Source organism: Bombus fervidus, chromosome 19 (genome assembly GCF_041682495.2).
Source record: "Bombus fervidus isolate BK054 chromosome 19, iyBomFerv1, whole genome shotgun sequence".
In the NCBI taxonomy this organism is placed as follows: Eukaryota; Metazoa; Arthropoda; class Insecta; order Hymenoptera; family Apidae; genus Bombus; species Bombus fervidus.
Genome location: NC_091535.2, coordinates 2,349,119 through 2,376,809, shown reverse-complemented (window position 1 = coordinate 2,376,809; position 27,691 = coordinate 2,349,119). Strand labels below are relative to the sequence as shown.

General features: G+C 36.9%; 1 protein-coding gene and 1 long non-coding RNA gene across 2 annotated transcripts in view; one reads left to right on the top strand and one right to left on the bottom strand.

Moving 5' to 3' along the window:
- The first annotated feature begins 3,595 nt into the window (after nt 1-3,595).
- Nucleotides 3,596-27,691, top strand: part of LOC139996838 (uncharacterized) — a 396,216-nt gene continuing 372,120 nt past the window's right edge. The window contains exon 1 of the long non-coding RNA XR_011802394.1: nt 3,596-3,673. This is a non-coding gene — a long non-coding RNA (uncharacterized lncRNA). The remainder of the gene's footprint in view (nt 3,674-27,691) is intronic.
- LOC139996818 (uncharacterized) overlaps nt 8,196-27,691 on the bottom strand; it is a 57,441-nt gene continuing 37,945 nt past the window's right edge. The window contains exon 2 of the mRNA XM_072021332.1: nt 8,196-12,047. Coding sequence (XP_071877433.1) covers nt 11,743-12,047 — 305 coding nt within the window. The 3' untranslated portion in view covers nt 8,196-11,742. The remainder of the gene's footprint in view (nt 12,048-27,691) is intronic.

The following is a 27,691-nucleotide window of genomic DNA, read 5'->3' as shown; positions in this document are numbered from 1 at the left end:
AGTGCCCTAACTGTCAATTTTCATTCAATTTTTACAATTGTAAGAAGCTGAAGCGCTCCGGTCACCAATGACCACCGTGGCGTCGCAGGAGAACCCGTGGGTCATATATGAACCACGTGGCAGTCAAAGCGTTAAAAGCAGTTCATCCTTTGCAGTATATCATTTTCTATTCTTTTGTAGTACATGTAAAACGATTTGTCTCCTTGCAGAATACAATGGTTGCATATTATTTTTAATTTATATTTTGGAAGTTCCTGTAATTAAATATGAACTTCTATTGTATAAGTGAAAAATCATAGAAATAGTAGAGTGAATGAGTGAACGTGTGTTCAAATAGATAGAGCTCTACTGAAAGGTTCATTGTTGACGTTAATTATAAACATTCAAGCACATTTCTCACATCTACAAATCGTCTCAAAAACAGATGACTCTTATCAATAAAAAATGGCAACGATGAAGGAAGTGATGCAACGTCTTTAAAGGAATGATTTTTTAGTTTAGTTATAAGGCGAGTGAAGTTGAAGAATAACGTTATCCTAGTTCAGGTTCCCAGGAAAGCCTTCTATAGAACAGGTAATTGAAAACACACGGAAAGTCCACTCCTGTGCAGATGTTTTTTATGAGTATCTTAGGCTATAAAAGACTACGTTTAAAGTGGTCATGGAAAATCGTGTTTTTCCAGCGTTTCACCGTGCTTCCAGCTGCTTCTCTACTTTCTAACGTTCCGTCCGTGAATCCGAAAGTCCTGGAGCTAAAAATTAATCGCACGACGTTATCCAATTAATTACGCACTTTTTATCATCATCGAGTAAATTGTTTCATCGTCAAAGAAATTTCAACGTTTATCAGAAACGTAACAACGAGAAAGTTACTACCCATTTCATCAACTTTCCACTAAAAATCACCAACCATTTTCCTACTAGTTAAATCTTAAGACTTTATGGTCTGAGTCACATCTAATTCCAATTATACATCAGATATCGAGTTATAGTTTACAAATATAGAATTATTTTTATTCCACTTGATATTTAACACAAATTTTATCATTCTTACTTTTTTTATTATTTCCTATAAATCTTGCATTCCATAAAATACTAAGATACTAAAATACTAAATACTAAATTAAATTACAATTTGTTTCTATTTCTCCAACGTGTAAACGTAACGAGTTATATGCGCTGATATTTGTGAATTTAGTTCATCTCAAGGAGAAAACTAGAACATTCAAAAGCAGCGAAAAAAGGAAAGTATGTTAATTACAATATGGTTGGGTTTCAGTGGACGAGATTGATATGAAAATTTTGTAATAAACGCAACCGATAGCCACGGGTGGTTGCGTCGTCGCGTACATGTCGATGACTATCTCGCGGACCGATGACGAACTGGGTAACTCGGTCAAACCCAGCGGCTCCGCGGGGATTTACATACAAATTGAAGTGGCGCGCGAGAGAAGCATCGATCGCGCGCGAATGCGAATATGGTAATCGGCTGAAGCTGCAGCGTTAGCCATCGATGAGTTCGGGAAACGTGCCCGGCAAATTGAATTAGGTGGGTCCCTCGTGTCACGAGACTCGTCGCGTCTTCCACATTGGTTCCCTTCTCGTTTGACTCGACGCGTCACGATCTTCCTTCCGATAGAAAATGTCCTTCGTTGTTGCGCGAAAATAGAAAAGGAATTGTTATAAATACAATTAGGAATACAAAGCACGGATTAATAATGCAGAAGGTATGGGAGAATAATAAAGTTCAATATATAAATAATAAATTGGAAAGTTTTATTAACGTTAGGTGTGATGAAACTTTCGAAAATGTGGCAAAGTGATCAAATAATAATAAATAAATAATAATAAAATAAAAAATACAATAAAATAATAATAAATAAAAGAATGAAATAATTCATAAAATGATACTGAATACATAAAAAGTACATGAAAATACATTTAAAAAATACTGAAATATACATAAAAGTATTTCTTCCCTTGCCAAATATTTTTCAAGTACCTTCGAAGTACCCAAACATTTGTCTACTGTGTATCACTGTTTTTCTGGTTCTGTTGGGTATGCATTTCCGAAGGTCAGAAGTTGATGGTGTTATAGATGCAACGGTTAGAGTAATCTGAGGATAGAGTTACACAGGATAGAAATTTTATACATCAAATATGTCTTTTTATATTTTCTATGTTAGTTCGAATGTTAATGTGGCTTGAAAGGTATTTGGAAAGAGGAGAAACATTTTTATATACATTTCACTATTTTTTTAATGTATATATTAGTTCCAATGTTAATGTGCCTTGAAAGATATTTGGCAAGAGCAGAAATATTTTTATGTACATTTCAGTATTTTTTTAATGTATATATTAATTCCAATGTTAATATCACTTGAAAGATATTTGGCAAGAGCAGAAATATTTTCATGTACATTTCAGTATTTTTTTATTATATATAATAGTTCCAATGTTAATGTGGCTTCAAAGATATTTGGCAAGAGCAGAAATATTTTTATGTACATTTCAGTACTTTTTAAATGTATATATTAGTTCCAATGTTAATATCACTTGAAAGATATTTGGCAAGAGGAGAAATATTTTTATGTACATTTCAGTATTTTTTTATTGTATATATTAGTTCCAATGTTAATGTGCCTTGAAAGGTATTTGGCAAGAGCAGAAATATTTTTTTGTATATTTCAGTACTTTTTAAATGTATATATTAGTTCCAATGTTAATATCACTTGAAAGATATTTGGAAAGAGGAGAAACATTTTTATATACATTTCACTATTTTTTTAATGTATATATTAGTTCCAATGTTAATGAGGCTTGAAAGATATTTGGCAAGAGCAGAAATATTTTTATGTACATTTCAGTATTTTTTTAATGTATATATTAATTCCAATGTTAATATCACTTGAAAGATATTTGGCAAGAGCAGAAATATTTTTATGTACATTTCAGTATTTTTTTATTGGATATATTAGTTCCAATGTTAATATCACTTGAAAGATATTTGGAAAGAGGAAAAACATTTTTATGTACATTTCAGTATTTTTTAAATGTATATATTAGTTCCAATATTAATGTGGCTTGAAAGATATTTGGCAAGGGGAGAAACAATTTTATATACATTTCAGTATTTTTTTATTGGATATATTAGTTCCAATGTTAATATCACTTGAAAGATATTTGGAAAGAGGAGAAACGTTTTTATGTACATTTCAGTATTTTTTTATTGGATATATTAGTTCCAATGTTAATATCACTTGAAAGATATTTGGAAAGAGGAGAAACGTTTTTATGTATATTTCAGTATTTTTAAATGTATCTTTATGTATTCAGTATTATTTTATGAATTATTTCATCCTGTGTTCTTTGCCACATTTTCAAATTGTATCTTCCTTTGACCAGAAGAAGTTTTAAATGTAGGAAAAAAGAATCGATATTGTGTGATATTTGTAATTTTTCATTCAAAATATTAACATTAAATAATCGTTGGTTAAAATGAAAGCAGTAGAATTGTATAAGCATTATTTACAGATAATACAATGTGTACTAAATTCTACATAAACAATATGAATATGTAGTGGTACATGAGTCAACGAAAAATTCGAATCGCGAGAGACTTACAGTGTTGTGCCTTGAAATGGCAACGTTGTTTTGGTTCGCTAGGCTTAAAGGTAAACAAACTCCGGACAAAAAATTATCGCTGTTATTTGTAATCATCAGCCGGATTACATTTCAACTCTTTGTAACTACACCAGTCGATACAATAGTCGAACGTGCTCTCTAGAAGAAATTATTGGATTAGCAACTAAGTGATTGCCGATTTTGACGTTAGATGGTATTGATAAAATCCGCAATCACTTAGTTTCCAATCCAATATTATAGCGAGACATACAGTCTAATAGCGAGCATAGAGTTGAACAGTAGTTGTTTACACACACACTATCTCTGTACTTGTATTTAAAATGATTTTAATACACACTGTACATTAATAAACTAACGCTTATAATAAACCACTTCATTAAATAAAACGTTTTGCGTAGTTTTGTTTAATTGATATCTAGATATTACGTTTAAAACTATTAACCTTTTGAGTGCTCACAATTATCGAAAAATCTAAAAGACTGGCATTCACGATAGTGTCTCTGTGTTTGTATTTAAAATGATTGTAATATACACTGACTGCTACAATTTTATCACTCGTCTCTTTATTAAATTACCACGTATAATAAATCACATCATTAGATAAAACGTTTTGCGTATTTTTGTTCAATTGACCTCTAGATATTACGTTTAAAACTATTAATCTTTTGAGTGCTCACAATTATCAAAGAATCTAAAAGTCTAATATACCGAACGAAGAATAATTCTTCTTTAGACTTACAGTATATTTCAATATTATAAACAAGCACCAAAACATGGAAAACTCTATATATACCTCACACTCTCACCTATCGAACCGAACGATTCTTTATCTCTGAACTTGCATCGAATCTATCGGAAGCCTCGGTCCTTCGACCCATCGATCCAATGTATCGACTATCGCTTGCGAATTTTTTCAAAAGCGGGACTCGATCCGCGATACCGGGGCGTCAAGACAAGTATCTGCGGAGGTTATGGTTGGACAGGCGATCAAAAGCTTGTCCGGAAGGGGGCGCACATCTCATCGGCTGGCAAAAAGCGCAAAAGGAGAAACTGGAGGTTCGAGAGCAGGATAAGCGGGTGTTCCCTGTAGCGTGCTGATACTCCACCGGTAGATCGGTGAAGATCGTCGAGTTTCGTTGGCCAGAGGAAGAGTTGCGCCTGGTGTCCATCCGAGTCTCTGCATCTGTGGAGTGGAATGGACTCGGCGGAATGGGACGAGGACGGAGGCCGCATTAATAAAACATTAAGGTTTTGTAGACGATGTATCGATGTAGTGTTTATATTATCTTCTTTGATGTCGACATGTGAATTGGACAGATTTGTTATTCAGACTCCGTACATAAAAGTGGTGAAGTCTTGCTCCGCTCCGTTTGTGGACAGGGGACGCGGCCACGGACGGACAAACGGACGAACAAACGCGACGCGGACGGACGGACGGACAGACGGACGGGCTCTACCTCCTCCGTCTCTGACTCTTTCTCTCTTCTTGGTCCCTGCGTCGCCTGTCACTCAACCGATCGACCGCTGATGGAAGGAGAAAGGGCCGCGGGATCGAGGGCCGCCTTTCTGACTCGCCGCGGAAAAACTCACGCTGCCGATCGAGTTATCGAACTTTTCCAAACGCGGATCATCTTGCCGGTGTCTTAGCGGGAGCCTGTTAATGGCTTTCCGGCCACATCGCGCCGCTTTCGAGAATTGCGATACTTTTTCGCCATAGACGTCTGCCTTTCGCATCACAATCCTCTCGTTCGTTTGCTTCGATTTATGGCTCGCTGTTTGTATGACGACTTGTCACGTAGTTATAATCATTTTACGACAACATTGTATGATTTTACCATTAACGCGTTCTTTGTATTTTTGTACAATAACTCACATAAATTTTTATTCTAAATTTTATCATCATATGCTTGTATTATTTTTTAATCGACCACTATAGTTACATACCTCGATATAAATCCTACTTCAAGTGTGTGACGTTGAACATATTAAACAAAGATGCCCTGATCGACACTTCGGTTTATCAAAATTAAAAAGAAACCCGAGCTCCATGAATATAACGATCGTACGAAAGATGTTGATTCCTTGGAACAACGACTGTAACACAATAATAACTCAAGTTCATTGCACGAGGCCAGAAGAGCTAACGATTGGCGCTCGTCTGAAACAAACACCGGGCATTCCCTGTGGTTGCACGCGCGACGAGCACGTCTCCGCTTTATTCCCAAGGAACGTGCGGTATCGATACTCGTCCCTCTCGAGAGCTCTCCCGTCGTGTCCCCTACTCTGAACTCGGCACCGTGATCCCGAACCTTGACTCTTCATTAATCACCGCGCGGTATCAATGACTGACTGAGTGACTGACGCCAGCCGAGAGGTATTATATACCTACGGCGTTCCGCGCCAAACGCTTCACGCTTTCTGCTACGAGTTTTCCCGGAGACGGGGCTCGCTTACCCGCCAGCAAAATCCTATCTCGAATTCTCGCGAATTTTCTACCGTTTCATGTAAACCACTTTCCTTCTGACCGTTACGTTTAACGAAGACGATTTCTTCAGGTTTTCATACACATTTTTAAGGTTAAGAACAGACACATTATTAAGGTTAAAAACAGACACACGTTTTTAAGGTTAAGAACACATTTTATGGTTTTACAATTGTGGTACTTTTTCAAACACTATTTGTCATAATTAATGGCCAGCAGAAATAATTGAAAGATTATTTGTGTCAGGAATAATACTCGAAATGAACAAAGATATTTTATAGACTGTGCTCGTGAGAACTTTGATCTAAATGCCCGAGACGATTAAAAAGAATCCGGGCACTTGTTTATTATTGATAAGATGTATTTTATTCTTTATAATCGTTTTATGAGATTAAATTGATTTGCAAAAGCCAACATACGATAGCGAAACTGTTCTTTGTAATTATGAAACCTTGTAGAATTATATTGTCACTTAACAAACTCTGTTGTTATCATATTTACGAGTAGTAGTATCACGAACGTGTCTTCAAACAGTGAAAATGCACCATTACCGTTCCTCGACTAGACGAAGAGTGTAACGAACTCGTTAGACGAAGTTTCAATGTCGATAATCATCGACTATCGAATTACCAAAGTGCTTTATGACTTTCGATAGAACCATCAAAATGAGAGGTTGGTAGGACTGAAAATTCTACGTTTGCCAACGAAGACCCTAGTTAATGACCATCATGGATTCATGGCTGTCCGCGTAAGACGGGCCACGGATCCAGTGGAACGGAAGGGATCGATAATTCGACGGCGCCATGCTCGTTTTATCCTTCAATCCGTGCGGTCTATCGTTACAATCTGGACAAGGAAAGTCACGATCGTCGAGTAGGCGAAACGTGCAGCGTGAGGAGCCGGTGGAGGATCGAAACTTGCGCTGTCATCGTCGGTAGCATGGTGAAATCGTAGAATAAACAGAAAGAGAGAGAAAGAGAGAGAAACACTGCTCGAAGCATAGATCGTGACTTGCGTTCAGTCCTCTTGTCTCTTGTTGTCTCCTTGTTACCCGACTCCTGTCCGTTTCGGTAGTTTTTGAGGGTGTGAGGCTGCTTTATCACGCGCGACCTCCCGCTGTTGTCACGCGATCTTATCGCGCTACTCGAGCGGATTCGACCGCTCACGATCGCCGATCTCCGCCAGTTTCTCGATCCTCGTCCAAGTGGTGCTCGTGGGTAGAAATTATTTTTTATTGGACGAATTTATTGGACGAATGGTTGATACTGGACGAATAAAAGGAGCAAGGTAGGTAGCTGAAAACGAAATTATTTTTCACCGATCGAATACGCGCCATTACTGTCATCGATGCGATCTCTTATTAAACCTAACCTCAATTATTCGACTCGTTTCAATGTTAACGGGGAAACTATTATTTTCTCATGCGGCGAAATATAATCAGCCAGCCTTATTATCGATAATTACCGTTGTTCCGTACGATTGAAATGAAAACTCGTCGAACGTGTGGCCAATTAGAGGACGATCCGTCTACACATACGGAACGTTGTTACAGTGGAAGAAAAATGCGCGTGTACGCGCGTGCACTCGGTCCGATAACCTTTGGGCTGGGCATCGCTCGATCTTTCGACTCGAATGTTATCGCGGCCTGGAATTTCAGCAACGGCTGGCCTCGTCCTATCGCCCATAATTGTAAACATAATAATTATCGTTTTACGAGCTCGCCGTAATTAACACAATTTTTATGCGTTGCGTCGTGTTATTCCACCGATTAAAAGTAATTCAGGATTGCGTTATCGGACAGTTAAGTCGCTCGGTATCTCGTAATGCGCAACAATTATTGTTGCACTCGGAGGGAAAGTATTTTTTTCCTTAAGCGATGTCAATATTTTTCGTTAACCAAATATACGAGTAAATATGACTGAAACACGCTTGTTTATGTATTGGACCTTGAACGATTTCTTGCCTCTGTAATTGCAGGATATGATGGCTTTTAGAAGCCATAATTAGTATAATGAATTTAATGTATCAGACTTATCAGGTAATGAATAACGATCGTATGTTTCTGTACGTCATATCATTTAATAATTACAATTTAAATTATATAATTATGCGACCTTACACGTACGGTGCTCTAGGTTACGTAGATGTATTAAGTAGGTATTTTTAGTTAGACTATTACGTATATTACATGGAATGAAGTAACATTTGAGTTGACGCTACACGAACGTAATACTTGAGCTTAATTTAAAGTGGAGAACGCATCCTTCGCACCTGACGAGTAAATAGGCTTCTTCTTCTTATTCGCTTCGTTGACCACTCTTTTCTTTTCATCCTCGATTTCTACGGAGTCGGCGACGCGTGTTTACCGAACGACGCGGTCGACTTGAAAAAAGTGAAACGACGAACGTCGAAAAGACACGCGTTCCGCGTCTCCCATTCACAACGGATTCTTTTCCCTTAAAGAGCGCGAAAAACCGAACTCTGCATTCATAGGTACGGAACGTGTTGTGTACGACACGCGGCGTGAACAACAAAAAAAAAAAAAAAAAAAAATAATAATAATAATAACGAAACAAATAAAATACAATATTAACACTGGACCAAGTCATTAGCAACAGGCTCACTCTCAATAGAATAATAGCAATAATGTCAATAATTTCAATAATCATTGTAATAATATTAATAATAATAATAATAATAATTACTATTATAATCCTCACTATCTTTTTCTTTAAATATTCCTATATAAAGTACCAGGCGATAACGAAAGATTCTGCAACATAGGAAATATGCTTCGATTCGTTCTTCGAATAACTTGTATCCTGCATCTGTTCCAGATATCACAAACAATTACGTTCCACGAAGTACGGATACATAATTTTTTGTCGCTTATCGAGTGCAAAAGAAGTCGAGGAATCGGCTCGTTCGTTAACGCCTCGTACGATAATAACGTCGTTCAATATTGTGTTGCCATATATTCAATAGCTATGTACAATTCAACATTATAGCCTACACTTACATCTCTCTTTCCGCCTTGTTCGCTTTCACCTTACATTTGTAATCTTTTTCTCTCTCGCTCTCTCTTTCTCACACTCACTCTCTCTCTCTCTTTCTAAATATCGATAATATATACTTTTTTAGATCCCTGTATTCTTCCGAATTTGCTTCGCATAAAGTTACGCAGTTCACGACATCTTACTAAGCACGGAGCGACTGCTAGCTGTTTATCTTATTTTTTTCCTCGTTTAATTATAGCTTTTCTTTTTTTCATGTCTTCGTATCACAAGATAAACCAATTAACGCGAGCGCGCGAACGTGCGCGCACCACGACCGCGAACACATTATCTAAATTCATTTATACACCTGCCGTTTTGTTCGATTAAGTAGAGGAATCTTTCTATTCCACTTCCTCTTCCTTTTCCTTCTCTTCCTCGAAGGACAATCGCTCGTTTTTTGTCAGTTCGTCCGTTTCGCTGTACAAACTTCGCTTCATTCGCTCGTATCCCACGCGGCGTCGCGTCGCTATGCGCAGTTGCGACCGCGCAGGCAAACGGCAAACGCATGCGCGGACGCGAATGTGTTTATCTCACATATGAACGTGTGAACAGCTGATTTGGAAATCTCTATTACCTCTAGACGAAAAGTTGTACATTCATTAATCTTTGTACAATTTCGAACAATATTGTATCGTATGTATAATGCACCGAACATTTGCAACTATTATAAACAACGACGCGACGCGAGAATTCTGCGAGTGCAACGAGACTCGACTTCATACGGTTCCGTATAGAAATTGCGTTGCTCTGATTGAATCGCACGCGTACTACGCCTAAAGTTATCGTCGTAAAAAAAGAACAGTTCATATTGTAATTCGTTCTGAAACGACGATCGTTAGCTGCCATAGAAAAACACGGACCGCAGTATTTACAGAGAGCTTGCTGTTATCTTCGGCTGCTCACCGATTTCGTCTTAATATTCTATCGAAAATTGAAAACCCATAAAGTGTTACCTTCGACAACTTGGCTGTGTTCGATGAACACATAGAAAGTAAAGAAACATATATTTAAAAAACAGTGACGCCAGGAAAGAGAGAAAAGAAAAAAAAGGAGGAACATGGAATATCGTGTGAAACAAATGACTTGGTGTATTAGATGTGTACATTTATAATGTTGTAAATTGAAGAGGAAAGCAGTGATACTTTTCTGATCGATTTGGCTCAACGAACTGCGGTATAGCAAACGAGGTTCGATACAACAGGTTGTTCTTAACTATCGGCTGTTCTTACTCGCTATAAAGTTAACATGCGCTTTGTCGCGTCGATTTGGCGACTTATTTCGTGTCGACCGAGCGGACCTTGAAAATTGTCAGCAGCCTCTATCGAAAAACGGCAGAGAATAGGCTCGAGTATTAATAGGCACCTTACGTACTATGAAGTAGAGACTTTAACGTGCACATAGAAACTGCGCGGTACGCCGATGGAGACTGCGTGGTTCCGCGAATCTCCATCGACGAACGCACCCTCGCAGAGAGATAGATTTCGAGAACGAGCGAAAGAACAGAAAGAGAAGAGAGGAAGTGGAAGAAGAAACAAGAAGTTAAGTAAGTACATCAGCGCATCCTCTGTTTTTCTTTCTTTCTTTTTCTTTTTTTCTTTTTTTATTTAGTTTCTCCTTCGTATTCGGAATATAGGGAACGATGTGCATAGGTTGGATAAGGGGGCCAGGGGGTGGGGAGTAGGAGGGTTTGGATAGACCCAGAGATGCGGAACAGTGCGCAGCCAGACAAGATAATTAATTAATTAGTCGCTCAATTAATTAATTTCTTAGACCGCTAATTTCTAAGCCTTAAAAACTACTGATGCGGTTTTATCTCACCCGCTGAGGTGGCTCCTCGTCCGCGTTCAGCATCGGTACGTTTGTAATCCAGCCGCGGCGAGAGCCCCTCGGAGCGCGTCCAGTCCATTTAATCGGGCGCACGGCGTGCTTTGCAGAAAATTTTTGGCTTCCCTTCAACTTCAAATAGTTCTATTGTGACGGAGTATCTTATGGATGGACACAGGCACAGACCGACGAACCGTCGAATTCCAACCGATCGTGTAACAAAAAGTACCACAAAATATGGTAGAACGAGGATGGATTTCAGGAAGTTTCGTTTCTTAAAGTTCAAACACGTCGGGTCGACGTTCCTCGTGATAAAAACTTTAAAACCCTTTCGTCTGAACGCAACGCGTTCCTTCGCCAGCGCGTGTAGTACTCGGAATACCAGCAAAAAGACGATGGGAGAAGACGACGGAAAGCCCGGGTAGAGGAAGAAGAAGGAAAAAAGAAAAAAGAAAAGGGATAAGGGAATAAAAAGAAAGAGAGAAGTAGAAATTCTGCTTGACGGGTGACAATCCGTCGAGGCATCGGTGGCCTGTGTCAGACCTCGTCGGGTCTCACCACGTGTCCTACTGGAAGTGAAGTGTCCCGGGCCGCCGGGTCACGCGAGACTTGCTATAGTCTTTGGTGACGGCGGCCGAGCCGAGGACAGGAAAAAAGCCTTTTAGAAGTTCTGCTCGCCGTACATCCCGGGGAACCGGACAGCGTGTGCTCCGAGCTCGGCGGGCGAGAACTCGTCCTATGTGGCCAAATGAGCGAACTGGCCTGGGTGGGGCGCGAACTGGTAAGGGTGGCCATACGGCGACATGTGGTACGGAACAATGTTCATGCTAGCCATCTTATGCTCCTTTTTCCACTTCATCCGTCGATTTTGGAACCAAATCTTGATTTGACGTTCCGTCAGGCAAAGGGCATGCGCGATCTCGATGCGACGCCGCCTCGTCAGGTAGCGGTTAAAGTGGAACTCCTTTTCCAGCTCCAGCGTTTGGTACCTGGTGTACGACGTCCTCTGTCGCTTCACCTCGCCATTCGCGTTCACCGTGCCTGCCAAACAAATATATCCATAGATTATTACATAATCCTCATGCTTGTACCTAGTTGTTTGATCCTTGAGATCCTTGTATGGAAAGTTGAGAAGCTTCCTAAGTAAACGAGGATCCTGCAAGCTAATTTCAAGGCTGAGCTTCGATCACGTTACCTACTATTAGTTTACATATCAATGGTGGGTTCTTATGATCATGGTGACCATTAGGTGGAAGGACCATGAGTGGCAGACAAGTGACACCACTTTCGGTCAACTTAGTTTCAACAGGTTGCATAGGATTATCAGCTACAAGCAACCATGTGTTTCTAGTGTTTTATTATGTGTTTGGTTGTTACATAATCCTCATGCTTGTACCTAGTTGTTTGATCCTCGAGATCCTTGTATGGAAAGTTGAGAAGCTTCCTAAGTAAACGAGGATCCTGCAAGCTATTTTCAAGGCTGAGCTTCGATCACGTTACCTACTATTAGTTTACATATCAATGGTGGGTTCTTATGATCATGGTGACCATTAGGTGGAAGGACCATGAGTGGCAGTCAAGTGACACCACTTTCGATCGACTTAGTTTCAACAGGTTGCATAGGATTATCAGCTACAAGCAACCATGTGTTTCTAGTGTTTTATTATGTGTTTGGTTGTTACATAATCCTCATGCTTGTACCTAGTTGTTTGATCCTTGAGATCCTTGTATGGAAAGTTGAGAAGCTTCCTTAGTAAACGAGGGTCCTGCAAGCTATTTTCAAGGCTGAGCTTCGATCACGTTACCTACTATTAGTTTACATATCAATGGTGAGTTCTTATGATCATGGTGACCATTAGGTGGAAGGACCATGAGTGGCAGTCAAGTGACACCACTTTCGGTCAACTTAGTTTCAACAGGTTGCATAGGATTATCAGCTACAAGCAACCATGTGTTTCTAGTGTTTTATTATGTGTTTGGTTGTTACATAATCCTCATGCTTGTACCTAGTTGTTTGATCCTTGAGATCCTTGTATGGAAAGTTGAGAAGCTTCCTAAGTAAACGAGGATCTCGCAAGCTATTTTCAAGGCTGAGCTTCGATCACGTTACCTACTATTAGTTTACATATCAATGGTGGGTTCTTATGATCATGGTGACCATTAGGTGGAAGGACCATGAGTGGCAGTCAAGTGACACCACTTTCGATCAACTTAGTTTCAACAGGTTGCATGGGATTATCAGCTACAAGCAACCATGTGTTTCTAGTGTTTTATTATGTGTTTGATTGTTACATAATCCTCATGCTTGTACCTAGTTGTTTGATCCTTGAGATCCTTGTATGGAAAGTTGAGAAGCTTCCTAAGTAAACGAGGATCCTGCAAGCTATTTTCAAGGCTGAGCTTCGATCACGTTACCTACTATTAGTTTACATATCAATGGTGGGTTCTTATGATCATGGTGACCATTAGGTGGAAGGACCATGAGTGGCAGTCAAGTGACACCACTTCCGATCAACTTAGTTTCAACAGGTTGCATAGGATTATCAGCTAGTAGCAACCATGTGTTTCTAGTGTTTCTATCAGATTGATTGACCTATCGAATTAAGAACGTGTCATAACACAAGTGGAAGAGAAAGCGACAAGACCTGTGATCATCCGATGTATCGAAGCGTTACGCACGAACGATGCAGAAAGAAGGAACAGGGGGAAGAGGATGAAACGCGTACGTACGATGCATAATAGCTGGGCTGAACGCGTGTAACGCTTCACGACTTCGTTAATTATTTCAACGAGTCGCGGCTAATACATCGACCGTGGCTACCGGATCGCGAACTGGTCACTTGGCAGCTGTTTTACCTATTTGCTCAGCACGCCCGAGCCATAAATAATTTTGCAACGCTGTTATTACGATACTCCGCCTATTACACCTATCCTCTGTGCGTTGCAAAAGACTCGGTAATGAATAGCTCGGGCAACGAGCATCAGGAGAAATCTCGAGGTCGCCTTTAAATACCAATAACCTGTTACTTCTGCTTTTCCAGCCACGCAATCAGCGGCTCACGGCTAAACTGGCCGATTTACCGCTAACATTTTAATATCCCAATTACAATAACGCTCGATACTCTCGTTATGAAATACGTGAATCATGTCTCGTTGATCGTTGCTCGCGTAATCTTATCGATTCAGGAAGCCTCATCGATGAAATTTATGCATTGCTTCTCAGGCGTTGCGATTGCTGTCGTTTAATATACATCTCGTTGTTAGATTTCTATGCGATAACGTTGATTTACAAGGTGACCGAGGAGAACTAGAACCGATGGAAGATAATAGAATTCAGTTACAAGCTGCGGCAACTTCTACCTGTTCTCTTTCTATTAATCGATACAGACAAGCAAAGGCGTATCGATGGTTTTGGATCAGCGAATGCAGCAGGTGCTAAGCGGATCGAAACTACAACCCCATTCCCTTCACGATGATCATAGATGCATGTCAATGCGGATATTAAAGAATCGGCTCATTTACAGCGATAATGAGCGGGCTATTAATAGCAGTGTGCAAGGGAGAGCTCGAGTCACTCAGGGACAGCGATGTGGCTGTTGTGCATGGTCACGTGCGCGAAAAGCAGGCTTTCTAAGCGGTGGGAAAGCATGTGAAATGTGGTATTCTAAGAAAATACTTTGAACAAGGATATCTCAATTTGCATGGAACGTCGAAGATGGAACAATTATTTTTCTATTAATTTTTATGAATAATTAAATAATTGAATAATTAAAAAATTCCAAGTCAATGTTCATCCTCCAAAAATTTCTTACACAAATAAAAATTAAAATCTTAATTTGCGTGAAACGTCGAACTTCAAAAAATTATTTTTCAATTAATTTTAATGAATAATTAAAAAATTCCAAGTCAATGTTCAAACTAAATGTAAAATCTAAATAAAAACATTAATTTGCGTGAAAAGTTGAAGATCGAACAATTATTTTTCTATTAATTTTAATTAATAATAAAAAAATTCCAAGTCAACGATCATCGTCTAAAAAGTTTGTACAAAAATTTAAATAAAAATCTCAATTTGCATGGAACGTCGAACTTCAAAAAGTTATTTTTCTATTAATTTTAATTAATAATTAAAAAATTCCAAGTGATGTTCATCCTCCAAAAATTTCTTACACAAATAAAAATTAAAATCTTAATTTGCGTGAAACGTCGAACTTCAAAAAATTATTTTTCTATTAATTTTAATGAACAATTAAAAAATTCCAAGTCAATGTTCATCCTCCAAAAATTTCTTACACAAATAAAAATTAAAATCTTAATTTGCGTGAAACGTCGAACTTCAAAAAATTATTTTTCTATTAATTTTAATGAATAATTAAAAAATTCCAAGTCAATGTTCAATCTAAATGTAAAATCTACATAAAAACATTAATTTGCGTGAAAAGTTGAAGATCGAACAATTATTTTTCTATTAATTTTAATTAATAATAAAAAAATTCCAAATCAATGTTCATCCTCTAAAAAATTCTTACAAAAACCTAAATATAAATCTCAATTTGTGTGAAACGTCGAACTTCAAAAAATTAATTTTCTATTAATTTTAATGAATAATTAAAAAATTCCAAGTCAATGTTCAATCTAAATGTAAAATTTAAATAAAAATCTCAATTTGCATGGAACGTCGAACTTCAAAAAATTACTTTTCTATTAATTTTGATGAATTAAAAAATTCCAAGTCAATGTTCATCCTCTAAAAAATTCTTACACAAATCAAAATTAAAATCTCAATTTGCGTGAGACGTCAAACATCAAAAAATTACTTTTCTATTAATTTTAATGAATTAAAAAATTCCAAGTCAACGATCATCCTGCAAAAATTCTTACACAGATCCAAATAAAAATTGGAAGAACTTTGATTAATTAAAAATTGAAGGTCTAAGTCGACCGCCCCCACCCCCACCCCCCAAAAACCTATGACTTTCATCCGGCAGAATTCTCACAGAAAATAAATGCTCTTCGCGTGGAAACTCGTTGACGAGGAAATCAACTTGCTTTTGGAGATTCCAGAGGAAGGTTTCCAGTGACGCACCTCCTGTCCAGCGAAGCTTAATGACCGAACCTTTCGAGCCGCGTGTTATCACTTTCCTCCCGATGTAGCACGTCGTCGAGCTGACTTTTTAATAAATAGTAGCCCGACTGGAGAGGACCCGCATATCGTTTATCCAGCGCGCACCTAGCCGTTTTGTAACGGCCAAACGGAATTCCTTTTTCTGGCTGGCTCATTATTATACGACAGTCGAACGCGCGAACTATAAAGCCGGCACGCGTACCGACGTCGCCGAACGGGGCACCGAGGGACACTCAGCGTGCTCCTCCCGTAGATCCTCGCCGTGGATCCTTTCCGGTGATTAATTGCCAGCCATGTCCCGCTGACGTCGATACGCCCTATGGCGCTGCGTGGAGACAATCCGCTTGGCCATCCGCACGCTTGAAATATCCTCACGCGAGTAGCTCGATACTGTACTGTACCATGTTAACTCCAGAGTCATTGGTATGTTAGTTTGTATTATAAAATGGCAATGAATTGGCATAGGAAGTTGGTAGGAAACTTTTTGGAAAAAGGGCTCAGGGAATTAGATGAATTGCTTTGGAAGTTTTTAAATATTAGCAAGTCTAAATTGATAATTATATTTTATTCAAATTTGAAGTTAATTCAAAATGGTAATAGTTCATAGTGAGGGACAGAATTGGCATAGGAGTTGGTAAGAATTTAATATGTTTGGGTAAATTGTAAGTGGAAATGATTCAAATGAATTTTTTTTAGTATCTATTTAGTATCTAGATTGTTAATTATATTTTAATCAAATTTGAAGTTAATTCAAAATGGTAATAGTTTATAGTGAGGGGCAGAATTGGCATAGGAGTTGGTAAGAATTTAATATGTTTGGGTAAATTGTAAGTGGAATTGATTCAAATGAATTTTTTTTAGTATCTATTTGGTCAGAATTTTTAATTAGAATTGAGAAACTTTTTGGAAAAGGGGCTCAGGGAATTAGGTGAATTGCTTTGGAAGTTTTTAAATATCAGCAAGTCTAGATTGTTAATTATATTTTAATCAAATTTGAAGTTAATTCAAAATGGTAATAGTTTATAGTGAGGGACAGAATTGGCATAGGAGTTGGTAAGAATTTAATATGTTTGGGTAAATTGTAAGTAGAGTTGATTCAAATGAATTTTTTTTTAGTATCTATTTGGTCAGAATTTTTAATTAGAATTGAGAAATTTTCTGGAAAAGGGGCTCAGGGAATTAGGTGAATTGCTTTGGAAGCTTTTTAAATATTAGCAAGTCTAGATTGTTAATTATATTTTAATCAAATTTGAAGTTAATTCAAAATGGTAATAATTTTTAGTGAGGGGCAGAATTGGCATAGGAGTTGGTAAGAATTTAATATGTTTGGGTAAATTGTAAGTAGAGTTGAATTTTTTTTAGTATGTATTTGGTCAGAGTTTTTAATTAGAATTGAGAAATTTTCTGGAAAAGGGGCTCAGGGAATTAGGTGAATTGCTTTGGAAGTTTTTAAATATTAGCAAGTCTAAATTGATAATTATGTTTTAATCAAATTTTAAGTTAATTCAAAATGGTAATAGTTTATAGTGAGGGGCAGAATTGGCATAGGAGTTGGTAAGAATTTAATATGTTTGGGTAAATTGTAAGTAGAGTTGAATTTTTTTTAGTATGTATTTGGTCAGAATTTTTAATTAGAATTGAGAAACTTTTTGGAAAAGGGGCTCAGGGAATTAGGTGAATTGCTTTGGAAGTTTTTAAATATCAGCAAGTCTAGATTGTTAATTATATTTTAATCAAATTTGAAGTTAATTCAAAATGGTAATAGTTTATAGTGAAGGACAGGATTGGCATAGAAGGTTGTTAAGAATTTAATATGTTTGGGTAAATTGTAAGTAGAGTTGAATTTTTTTTAGTATGTATTTGGTCAGAGTTTTTAATTAGAATTGAGAAATTTTCTAGAAAAGGGGCTCAGGGAATTAGGTGAATTGCTTTGGAAGCTTTTTAAATATTAGCAAGTCTAAATAGATAATTATATTTTATTCAAATTTGAAGTTAATTCAAAATGGTAATAGTTTATAGTGAGGGACAGGATTGGCATAGGAGGTTGTTAAGAATTTAATATGTTTGGGTAAATTGTAAGTAGAGTTGAATTTTTTTTAGTATGTATTTGGTCAGAGTTAATTAGAATTGAGAAATTTTCTGGAAAAGGGGCTCAGGGAATTAGGTGAATTGCTTTGGAAGTTTTTAAATATTAGTAAGTCTAATGTCTAAAAAAAAAAAAAAAGATTGTTAATTATATTTTATTCAAATTTGAAGTTAATTCAAAATGGTAATAGTTTATAGTGAGGGACAGAATTGGCATAGGAGTTGGTAAGAATTTAATATGTTTGGGTAAATTGTAAGTAGAGTTGATTCAAATGATTTTTTTTTAGTATCTATTTGGTCAGAATTTTTAATTAGAATTGAGAAACTTTCTGGAAAAGGGGCTCAGAGAATTAGGTGAATTACTTTGGAAGCTTTTTAAATATTAGCAAGTCTAAATTGATAATTATATTTCAATCAAATTCAATCAAGTTATATTCAAAGTGAGAAACGTTCAAATCAAATAGACAGTGAATGTATTTTTCAGTCATTCAGTTTCTTCTTGTATTCTTCTAATGGTTGCTACATAAATTTCATAAAAATTCAAGTATTCAACTAGAAAATAGATTATTGGTCTCTTCCCAATTAATCAGAATAATGGGAATGTATGGAGAATAAATGTGAAGAAAAAATTCCTGCAATGTAAATCTTTTAGAATAAGAAGAAGAAATAAAATCTGAAAAACTCGTGTAAGAAGAAATACCTGAGATGGACTTGGAAGTAAGAAGAAGCAACATCCAAAAGATGGGGGCGGTGATTAGCTAAAGAAGAGAAATATTCTTCTAATGGTTGCTACATAAATTTCATAAAAATTCAAGTATTCAACTAGAAAATAGGTTATTGGTCTCTTCCCAATTAATCAGAATAATGTGAATGTATGGAGAATAAATGTGAAGAAAAAATTCCTGCAATGTCAATGTTTTAGAATAAGAGGAAGAAATAAAATCTGAAAAGCTTGAGTAAAAAGAAATACTTGAAATGGACTTGAAAGTAAGAAGAAACAACATCCAGAAAATGGGGTCAGTGATTAGTTAAAGGAGAGAAATATTCTTCTAATGGTTGCTACATAAATTTCACAAAAATTCAACTATTCAACTAGAAAACTTTCCCAATTAATCAGTATAATGGGAATGTATGAAGAATAAATGTGAAGAAAAAAAAAATAAATAAATATCATAAATATAAATACTTGAGATGGACTTGGAAATAAGAAGAAGCAACATCTAAAAGACGGAGACTTTGATTAGCTAAAGAAGAGAAATATTCTTCTAATGGTTGCTACATAAATTTCACAAAAATTCAAGTATTCAACTAGAAAATAGATTATTGGTCTCTTCCCAATTAATCAGAATAATGGGAATGTATGGAGAATAAATGTGAAGAAAAAATAAATAAATAAATATAAATACTTGAGATGGACTTGGAAGTAAGAAGAAACAACATCCAGAAGACGGAGGCGGAGATTAGCTAAAGAAGAGAAATATTCTTCTAATAGTTGCTACATAAATTTCACAAAAATTTAACTATCCAACTAGCAAACTTTCCCAATTAATCAGAATAAAGGAAATATATGGAGAATAAATGTGAAGAAAAAAGAAATAAATAAACATGAATAATAATAAATATGATAAATATAAATACTCGAGATGGACTTGGAAGTAAGAAACAACATCCAGAAAACGGGGGCGACGATTAGCTAAAGAAGAGAAATATTCTTCTAATAGTTGCTACATAAATTTCACAAAAATTTAACTATTCAACTAGCAAACTTTCCCAATTAATCAGAATAAAGGAAATATATGGAGAATAAATGTGAAGAAAAAAGAAATAAATAAACATGAATAATAATAAATATGATAAATATAAATACTCGAGATGGACTTGGAAGTAAGAAGAAGCAACATCCAGAAGACGGGGGCGGAGATTATTGATGGTGACGATGCACGGGAGATTTGGAAATTAAATGCGGAGGTGGAGTTGGACCGATCGGATGGTAGCGTTGAAAGCGATTGCAAATTGAAAGTAGTTGATTCGACGCTGAAGATTCCAAAGCCGATAATCACCGCATTCAGAATCTGTTACAAGCATAGTGATTAGTTGTTATTTTTGGTGTATCCATCTACTTGCAAATCAGTTTATATGTCATAATAATCGTTGAATATGTGTTAGCATCTATTGTTGAGTATAATTTCAAAAAATATTCTTATCCAATCTCTAACATTAAAGTGAATGAATAACAACAAAAGAATTCTCTACCTGATGTATCTTAAAGGAATAACCTTGAACAAGTAAAATTCCGCGCTCTCTAATCCCTAATCTAACAATGCTGTTAAATGCTATTCAATGAATACGAACTTTCCCTTCATGTCCTTGTACCACATTGTCTGTGTTAAACAACGAAACGAACGTGACATATCATCCACTGCGTCCATTTAACTCTGTCGTGTTCTCTGAATAATTTTACACCCAATCGCATCTTCTTACATTTTGCAAATTTTTAAATGCATAAAAAGATCACTGCCAATATCCATGATTTTCCATCCTTCAATCGTGCGTTGGTGTTTCTAAAAATATTACAAATTTCTTAGTTTATCGAAACGCGTGTTTATCGCGAGATTTGAAGAATACAATAAGATTAGATATCCCATACAACAAACAATATCAAACAATATCGGACAATATAAATAAATTATAATATAATTAATCAATATATAAATATAAATTAATTTATTGAATTTTCATGTATGCACCGTCGGTAAAAAAGCGCGATTGGAAAGCAACAAGAAAAAAAAACATGGCGTCGATCGAATAATAAAATCACGGTTCATCGCGTGCGGCATAAACGCGTATCAAACTATTAGCCAGAGAACAAGCTGTGCCTAGGCTGTGTCATCGAGAAGGACACCGGTCGGATGCTTTTTCTAAATCCTCTGCCACCGATGATTAATGACTCGTCCGCGCGTTTCGTCCACGTCGCATCGGGCCAATGCTGTGAAAGAATGCCACGACCAAGGATTTGCAACAACAAAGCCCTCTAGCAGCAACTCTGACGCGAGCGTGCACACGCGTACGAGCCCGAAAGAGAGAGAGAGAAGAGAGAGAGGGAGAGTAAGGACCGCCTTTTGAATAATCCGTGAATGCGTCCGCGGATTCGTATTCGGCCACGGGTTCGTTCAACCGGCGGAACAAAGAGAGCTGGATAATGATCCATTATCAGTCGGTGATAAAGATACGGCGGCGAACTGGCGCGATCCACCGTGACTGGAATACACGGGGCTAAAACTTTCTTTCTTTTCCCGCACGACGCGATGATTAATCGCTAGCCGCGTCTTGTCAACGTCGATGCACCGGCCTGTGTGACGGAAGAATGCGGGTCCCGGTGAAAGTCGAGCCTCGTTTCGTTTGTTTCGGACTCGCGATCGACCGTCCTTCCTTCCTTTTGGAACACGCAAAACTGTTGTAATATTGTCTGCCGGACAGTAATCTATTTCTTTTTCAGTCATTTTAGTGCTCTTTCACTCGCTCTGTGCAAGAAAATTTGGTTAGAACGTGGACGATTGAGCATTTTTCTGTTTTATGTGCAAATTTGAATTACCAGATTTGGCAATGTAAATTCTTTAAATTCCAATGTATGAATGATAATTAATTTCTATACAGATATAAAGATGATTTTATTGTTATTAAATAAGTTTTAGAGTTCGAGATTTAATTGATTTATACAGATTCAGTTTTTATATTTTGTATTTCACCACCATGTACAGCCATATGAACACACTGGATGCACTCAGATAATTAATACATGGCGGACGCCAAAACAAAAGAGCATCGTTAGAAGTCGTACCAACTTTGCATGTAGAAACTAGGATCATACCAACCTAATATTCTTCGAAACTTCCTCCCATTCGCTGTATATATTGAGATATGTATAATTTTATGTGTTAGACTAGGTTAGCTGCGTGGTAGTGATACTTGTATGTGAATATCAGTGTGTAGAAGTGTATGTGTGTGCGCGGCGTCTCGAAAACAAAGGAATGTAAAACTGTTCAGTCGGTTAACAGTCTGGTATGGAAAAAGCTGAGACGCGTGCAAGTGTGTATCGATGAATATCTTTGAAATCGTTTATCAAATAAATATATAACTATTCCAATATAAATTCTAAGTGTAAATTTAGTGTTCCTATACCATTATTTCGGCTATTAAGATCTAAAATTCTCAACAGTATAGATCAACTTTTATCGTAAAACTGTTCAGTCGGTTAACAGTCTGGTATGGAAAAAGCTGAGACGCGTGCAAGTGTGTATCGATGAATATCTTTGAAATCGTTTATCAAATAAATATATAACTATTCCAATATAAATTCTAAGTGTAAATTTAGTGTTCCTATACCATTATTTCGGCTATTAAGATCTAAAATTCTCAACAGTATAGATCAACTTTTATCGCTCTTTGATTTACCTCAGACGAGGAGATTTGAATTGAACAATCGAGTCCTTTTGACAGATGTTTCATCTACGTAGAATTTGAAACGTTTATAATACAGCAATCTTCCATTCTAATTGAAATTCTATATACGAATTGTGTAAAATGTGCATTTACTATTCGAAATCTTGCTCCATTTGTCATATATAGCTGACTGTCGGTCCTCGAGAAACACTTGGTCCACGCGAACGTAAACACGTAAATCATTTTATTCCACGACAAGCAAGACAAAGAAGGCGAGCGAAAAAGCACGAGACTAGCTTCTTTTCCTCGTAACATTATCTCGAACACCGAAAATAACCGGCGAAATTAAGCTGGTTGCCGGATCACACGACGATAATTGAACGGGTGTGGGCGTAAGACACGACATCTCCGATCGGGTTTCCCTAGCGAAAGAATAAATCTGTTCGCTGGGCGGACGAAGAATCGCGATCAGTTCAACGAACGGAAAGGCGGCAAGCAATTAACGACACGCGTGCCTGTTGTTTTTCTTTTCCTTCTTAGTGAGCAAGGTATCACGGTAATTAGAGAAAAACTGGCTGGCGCGAATCGCCGTGGAACAACGTTTTATTAAGCGTTTGTTACGAGAGCGTGTTACTATTAATGGAGGCCAGATCGGATCTCTCGAACGCGAATGAATCGGCGAAAAAATCTCCGCTAACTACTGGCAATCAATCTTTCTCTGCAATTGCTTTCGCTCTGAATAGTGCATTAAGCGTTTTACTTCTTTGCATTCGCGCTGTATTATTAAAATTCTCTTTCTTTCTTCCTTTTCCCTTCTTCATTTCTTTCTTCGGAACGAAAGTGTGTTTCTGGTCAGATCTTAAATGTGTGTTAAATATTTCAGGTGTAAATGTTAATTACTTGTTGCGATAGTACGAAAAAATCGGATTACGATCGCCAGGATTTGAACCCGAGTCTCGAACTTTCGTAACTTAAGGCGCTAGCCACTGCGCTGCCGTCGTTCGACGCAAATTGGTGTTCAATGTCGCTACATATTAATTAATGGCTTTTTCAGTTTTATTGAAATTCAAATGCAAAGTATCATATGTATCTTTTTCCCTTTCTCAATGAATCATTGTGTTCGTTTTGAAGGATCGTTATGCTCATACTGCAAGTTTCATGAGATTGTTATGATAGACACACCATGTGCTATCATCTTATTTTCGTTTTGTTTCACTTTTACTAGTAGATCAGAAAAATAGCGAATAATAAGGATAGGGGCTTGTACAACTTTAATTACGTTTGTATCGTTCCTATCGTTACTCATCGAGCATTTTATGACAAAATATACGGACCGTCAACGATGTATGTCTTACCACTCGCAGCAGCTGCAAGCGTTCGCTTTTGTGTTACGCTAGACGTCCGGATAGCTTAGCATAAACAAAAGAAAAGGGGAGGAAGCGGCGATGAAACGTGGTCGTGCAAGAAGAGAATCGTAATTCTCAGCAATTTGCAATGGGCGTTGGTAATTATAGGAATTGCAGATGTTAGCATAATACCACATTGATAGCAAATATCAAGAGTTACAAACGAACACGTTTTATGTTATCATCCGCACGAATAACAAATTTCTTACATTCCTCAATTAAGAGGAAGAATATATGACAATTAAAAATGTTATTCACAATCGTTTAGCAAAGACTGCAGCATCGTTGCTAGTTAGATGAAATTAACTAAACTGAAGATATTCATGGAGATCCATATTTTTAAATATGGAGAATTATCATAACTCAAAGTGTCTTATTACAATATGTTCGCACATTATGTGCATTCTGCAGCTTAAAATTTCACATGTAGCGGACTAGGGGCCTATGATAGTTGTTATAATGGAAGAAAAATATCAGACTACGGGCACCGAGATTCGAACCTGTGTCCTGAACGTTCGTAACCAAAGTCGCTAATCACTGCGCTATCATCATCCGGCGCTAGCTAATGTCTAGTGTTGGTATTTGTTGTCGAGTGCCCATAATCCTAACAAATATGTCAATGAATCAAAGCTGATTGAAACTTCTTGGAAGATAGAAAATACCGAACCCAGCAAACTGTCTGCAAACTCTGAAAGATTTACTCTCTGGAGAAGCAAAAGGCAGCGTCTAGCCTAATAATAATTCCCGAAGAAAATCGGGAGTTTGCTCCATCGAGCGTCGCCGAGGGAGTCTCAGTGCGTAAAAATGTTTGACGTGCCCATAGGGGAGAAGAGCGAAATAACGACAGGGTCAACGAGTCGCATAGCTGTCGGTGCTGTTAAGACACCAAGGCAACCGGTGCGGTGTAGAATGAAAGACTGCGCGCTAAGCGCAGGCTCGTGTCGTGTCAGGCATCTCGGTGTCACCTCGTGTCGTCTAGCGTTTTCGTGGCTCGCTCTTAATAGAACGGGCCTCGCGGCGCGTGTATTCGCACTGAGCCGAGCCTGTGTACCGAACGTGTCACCGGCTGCCAGCATCGAGACTGTTCCTGACCGGACTGACTGACAGATCGGCTGGTTCAGCCTGACTAACGCGTGACCGGGATAACCTCGCTAGACCCCCTTCTCCTTTGGTTCTGCTGTCCTTTCTGTGTCTCTCGTGACAACGTGATCGGGGGAGGCATCGTTAGTTCGACGTATAAACAAGATCTTCGATAGATGAGGATTGTTTAAACAGCTGATTTTTGGTGTGCAGTATTGGGGGCTGGACTGGTTTAAGGTGATCGTTAAGTAACCCTTAACCCTTTGCACTGCTATGTCGATGTGACTCGATATCAATTTTTATTTCAGCAGCTACTTTGTCAGTCGCAGCTTTTTTCTGAAACGTGCAAAAGGAAACCAGGATTGCAAATTGTTTCGAGATACATCGTACGCTTAAAGATTGGAAAATACAAGAATAGTGTGAGTAAAAGTATTTATTTTGTATTTAAATGAATTTCTTTCTTCCTTTATTTATTTAAATTCTCTTGTTTTTTAAGACACTTGAAAGCGGTGGGAGCTGTTGCTGAGGAAATTGAAATAGAATTCCCAGGGCAAAGGGTTAATTGATATTCTGATCATGAAGATTCCACCCTGTTAAACAATCTCAATTTTGCACTGTATTTTATTAACCCTGGAATATCAGAGTCATTTTACAGAAAACATGCTGTATGCAGATTGCTTGCAGTAAAAAATTATTCCTAAGTATATTGATTTTTAACTAAAAAATAAGGCAATTGAAATAAATAAAGGAAGAAAGAAATTCACTAAAAGTAAATTTCAAATAAAATACTTGAAAGCGTTGGGAGCTGCTGCTGAGGAAGTTGAAATAGAATTCCCAGTGCAAAGGGTTAATTGATATTTTGATAACGAAGATTCCACCCTGTTAAACAATCTCAATTTTGCACTGTATTTTATCAACCCTGGAATATCAGAGTCATTTTACAGAAAACATGCTGTATGCAAATTGCTTGCAATAAAAAATTATTCCTAAGTATATTGATTTTTAACTAAAAAATAAGACAATTGAAATAAATAAATGAAGAAAGAAATTCACTAAAAGTAAATTTCAAATAGAATACTTGAAAACGTTGGGAGCTGCTGCTGAGGAAATTGAAATAGAATTCCCAGTGCAAAGGGTTAATTGATATTCTGATAATGAAGATTCCACCTTGTTAAACAATCTCAATTTTGCAATGTATTTTATTAACCCTGGAATATCAGAGTCATTTTACAGAAAACATGCTGTATGCAGATTGCTTGCAATAAAAAATTATTCCTAAGTATATTGATTTTTAACTAAAAAATAAGACAATTGAAATAAATAAAGGAAGAAATTCACTTAAAGTAAATTTCAAATAGAATACTTGAAAACGTTGAGAGCTGCTGCTGAGGAAATTGAAATAGAATTCCCAGTGCAAAGGGTTAATTGATATTCTGATAATGAAGATTCCACCTTGTTAAACAATCTCAATTTTGCACTGTATTTTATCAACCCTGGAATATCAGTCATTCTACAGAAAACATGCTGTATGCAAATTGCTTGCAATAAAAAATTATTCCTAAGTATATTGATTTTTAGCTAAAAAATAAGACAATTGAAATAAATAAAGGAAGAAAGAAATTCACTTAAAGTAAATTTCAAATAAAATACTTGAAAGCGTTGGGAGCTGCTGCTGAGGAAGTTGAAATAGAATTCCCAGTGCAAAGGGTTAATTGATATTCTGATAATGAAGATTCCACCTTGTTAAACAATCTCAATTTTGCAATGTATTTTATGAACCCTGGAATATCAGAGTCATTTTACAGAAAACATGCTGTATGCAGATTGCTTGCAATAAAAAATTATTCCTAAGTATATTGATTTTTAACTAAAAAATAAGACAATTGAAATAAATAAAGGAAGAAATTCACTTAAAGTAAATTTCAAATAGAATACTTGAAAACGTTGAGAGCTGCTGCTGAGGAAATTGAAATAGAATTCCCAGTGCAAAGGGTTAAAGAATGAAAATTTTGTCGCCATAATAAACAATATTGACAATAAAAATAAATTTACATTATATTGGAAACATATTGGAGAGTTAGAAATATACCAACATCTCGCAGATTTCAAATATAAAATTTACACCAACACGATCAAAGTGAACTGTAAACGATTAAACAATTAACTGATTAAATAATAAAATTATACAAATTCGATGAATTAATCCATACGTAAACGCCGAGGGTTAAAAAAATTATTACCCCTAAGATGAATAAAAAAATTATTTAGAAAATATAATCTTCAAAATCTTATAATTATATTTTCATAAAAAAAAAAAAAAAAAATACAAAGCAAAATTCACAATTCGTGTAATTTTTACTTTAAATCACCTACTGCCATCAGTACCACGTCCATCGTTGCGAAAAGCCAAGCAGCGCCGTTTGATCAAACGTACGGACATCCAACGTGATTCAGATATCCGCATAAAGGAAGGCGGGATTATCTCGGTGGACGTGCAATTAATCGCGTTGGCCGCGCCACTATCGGTGAGGAGGCGAGCAACTGGTGAG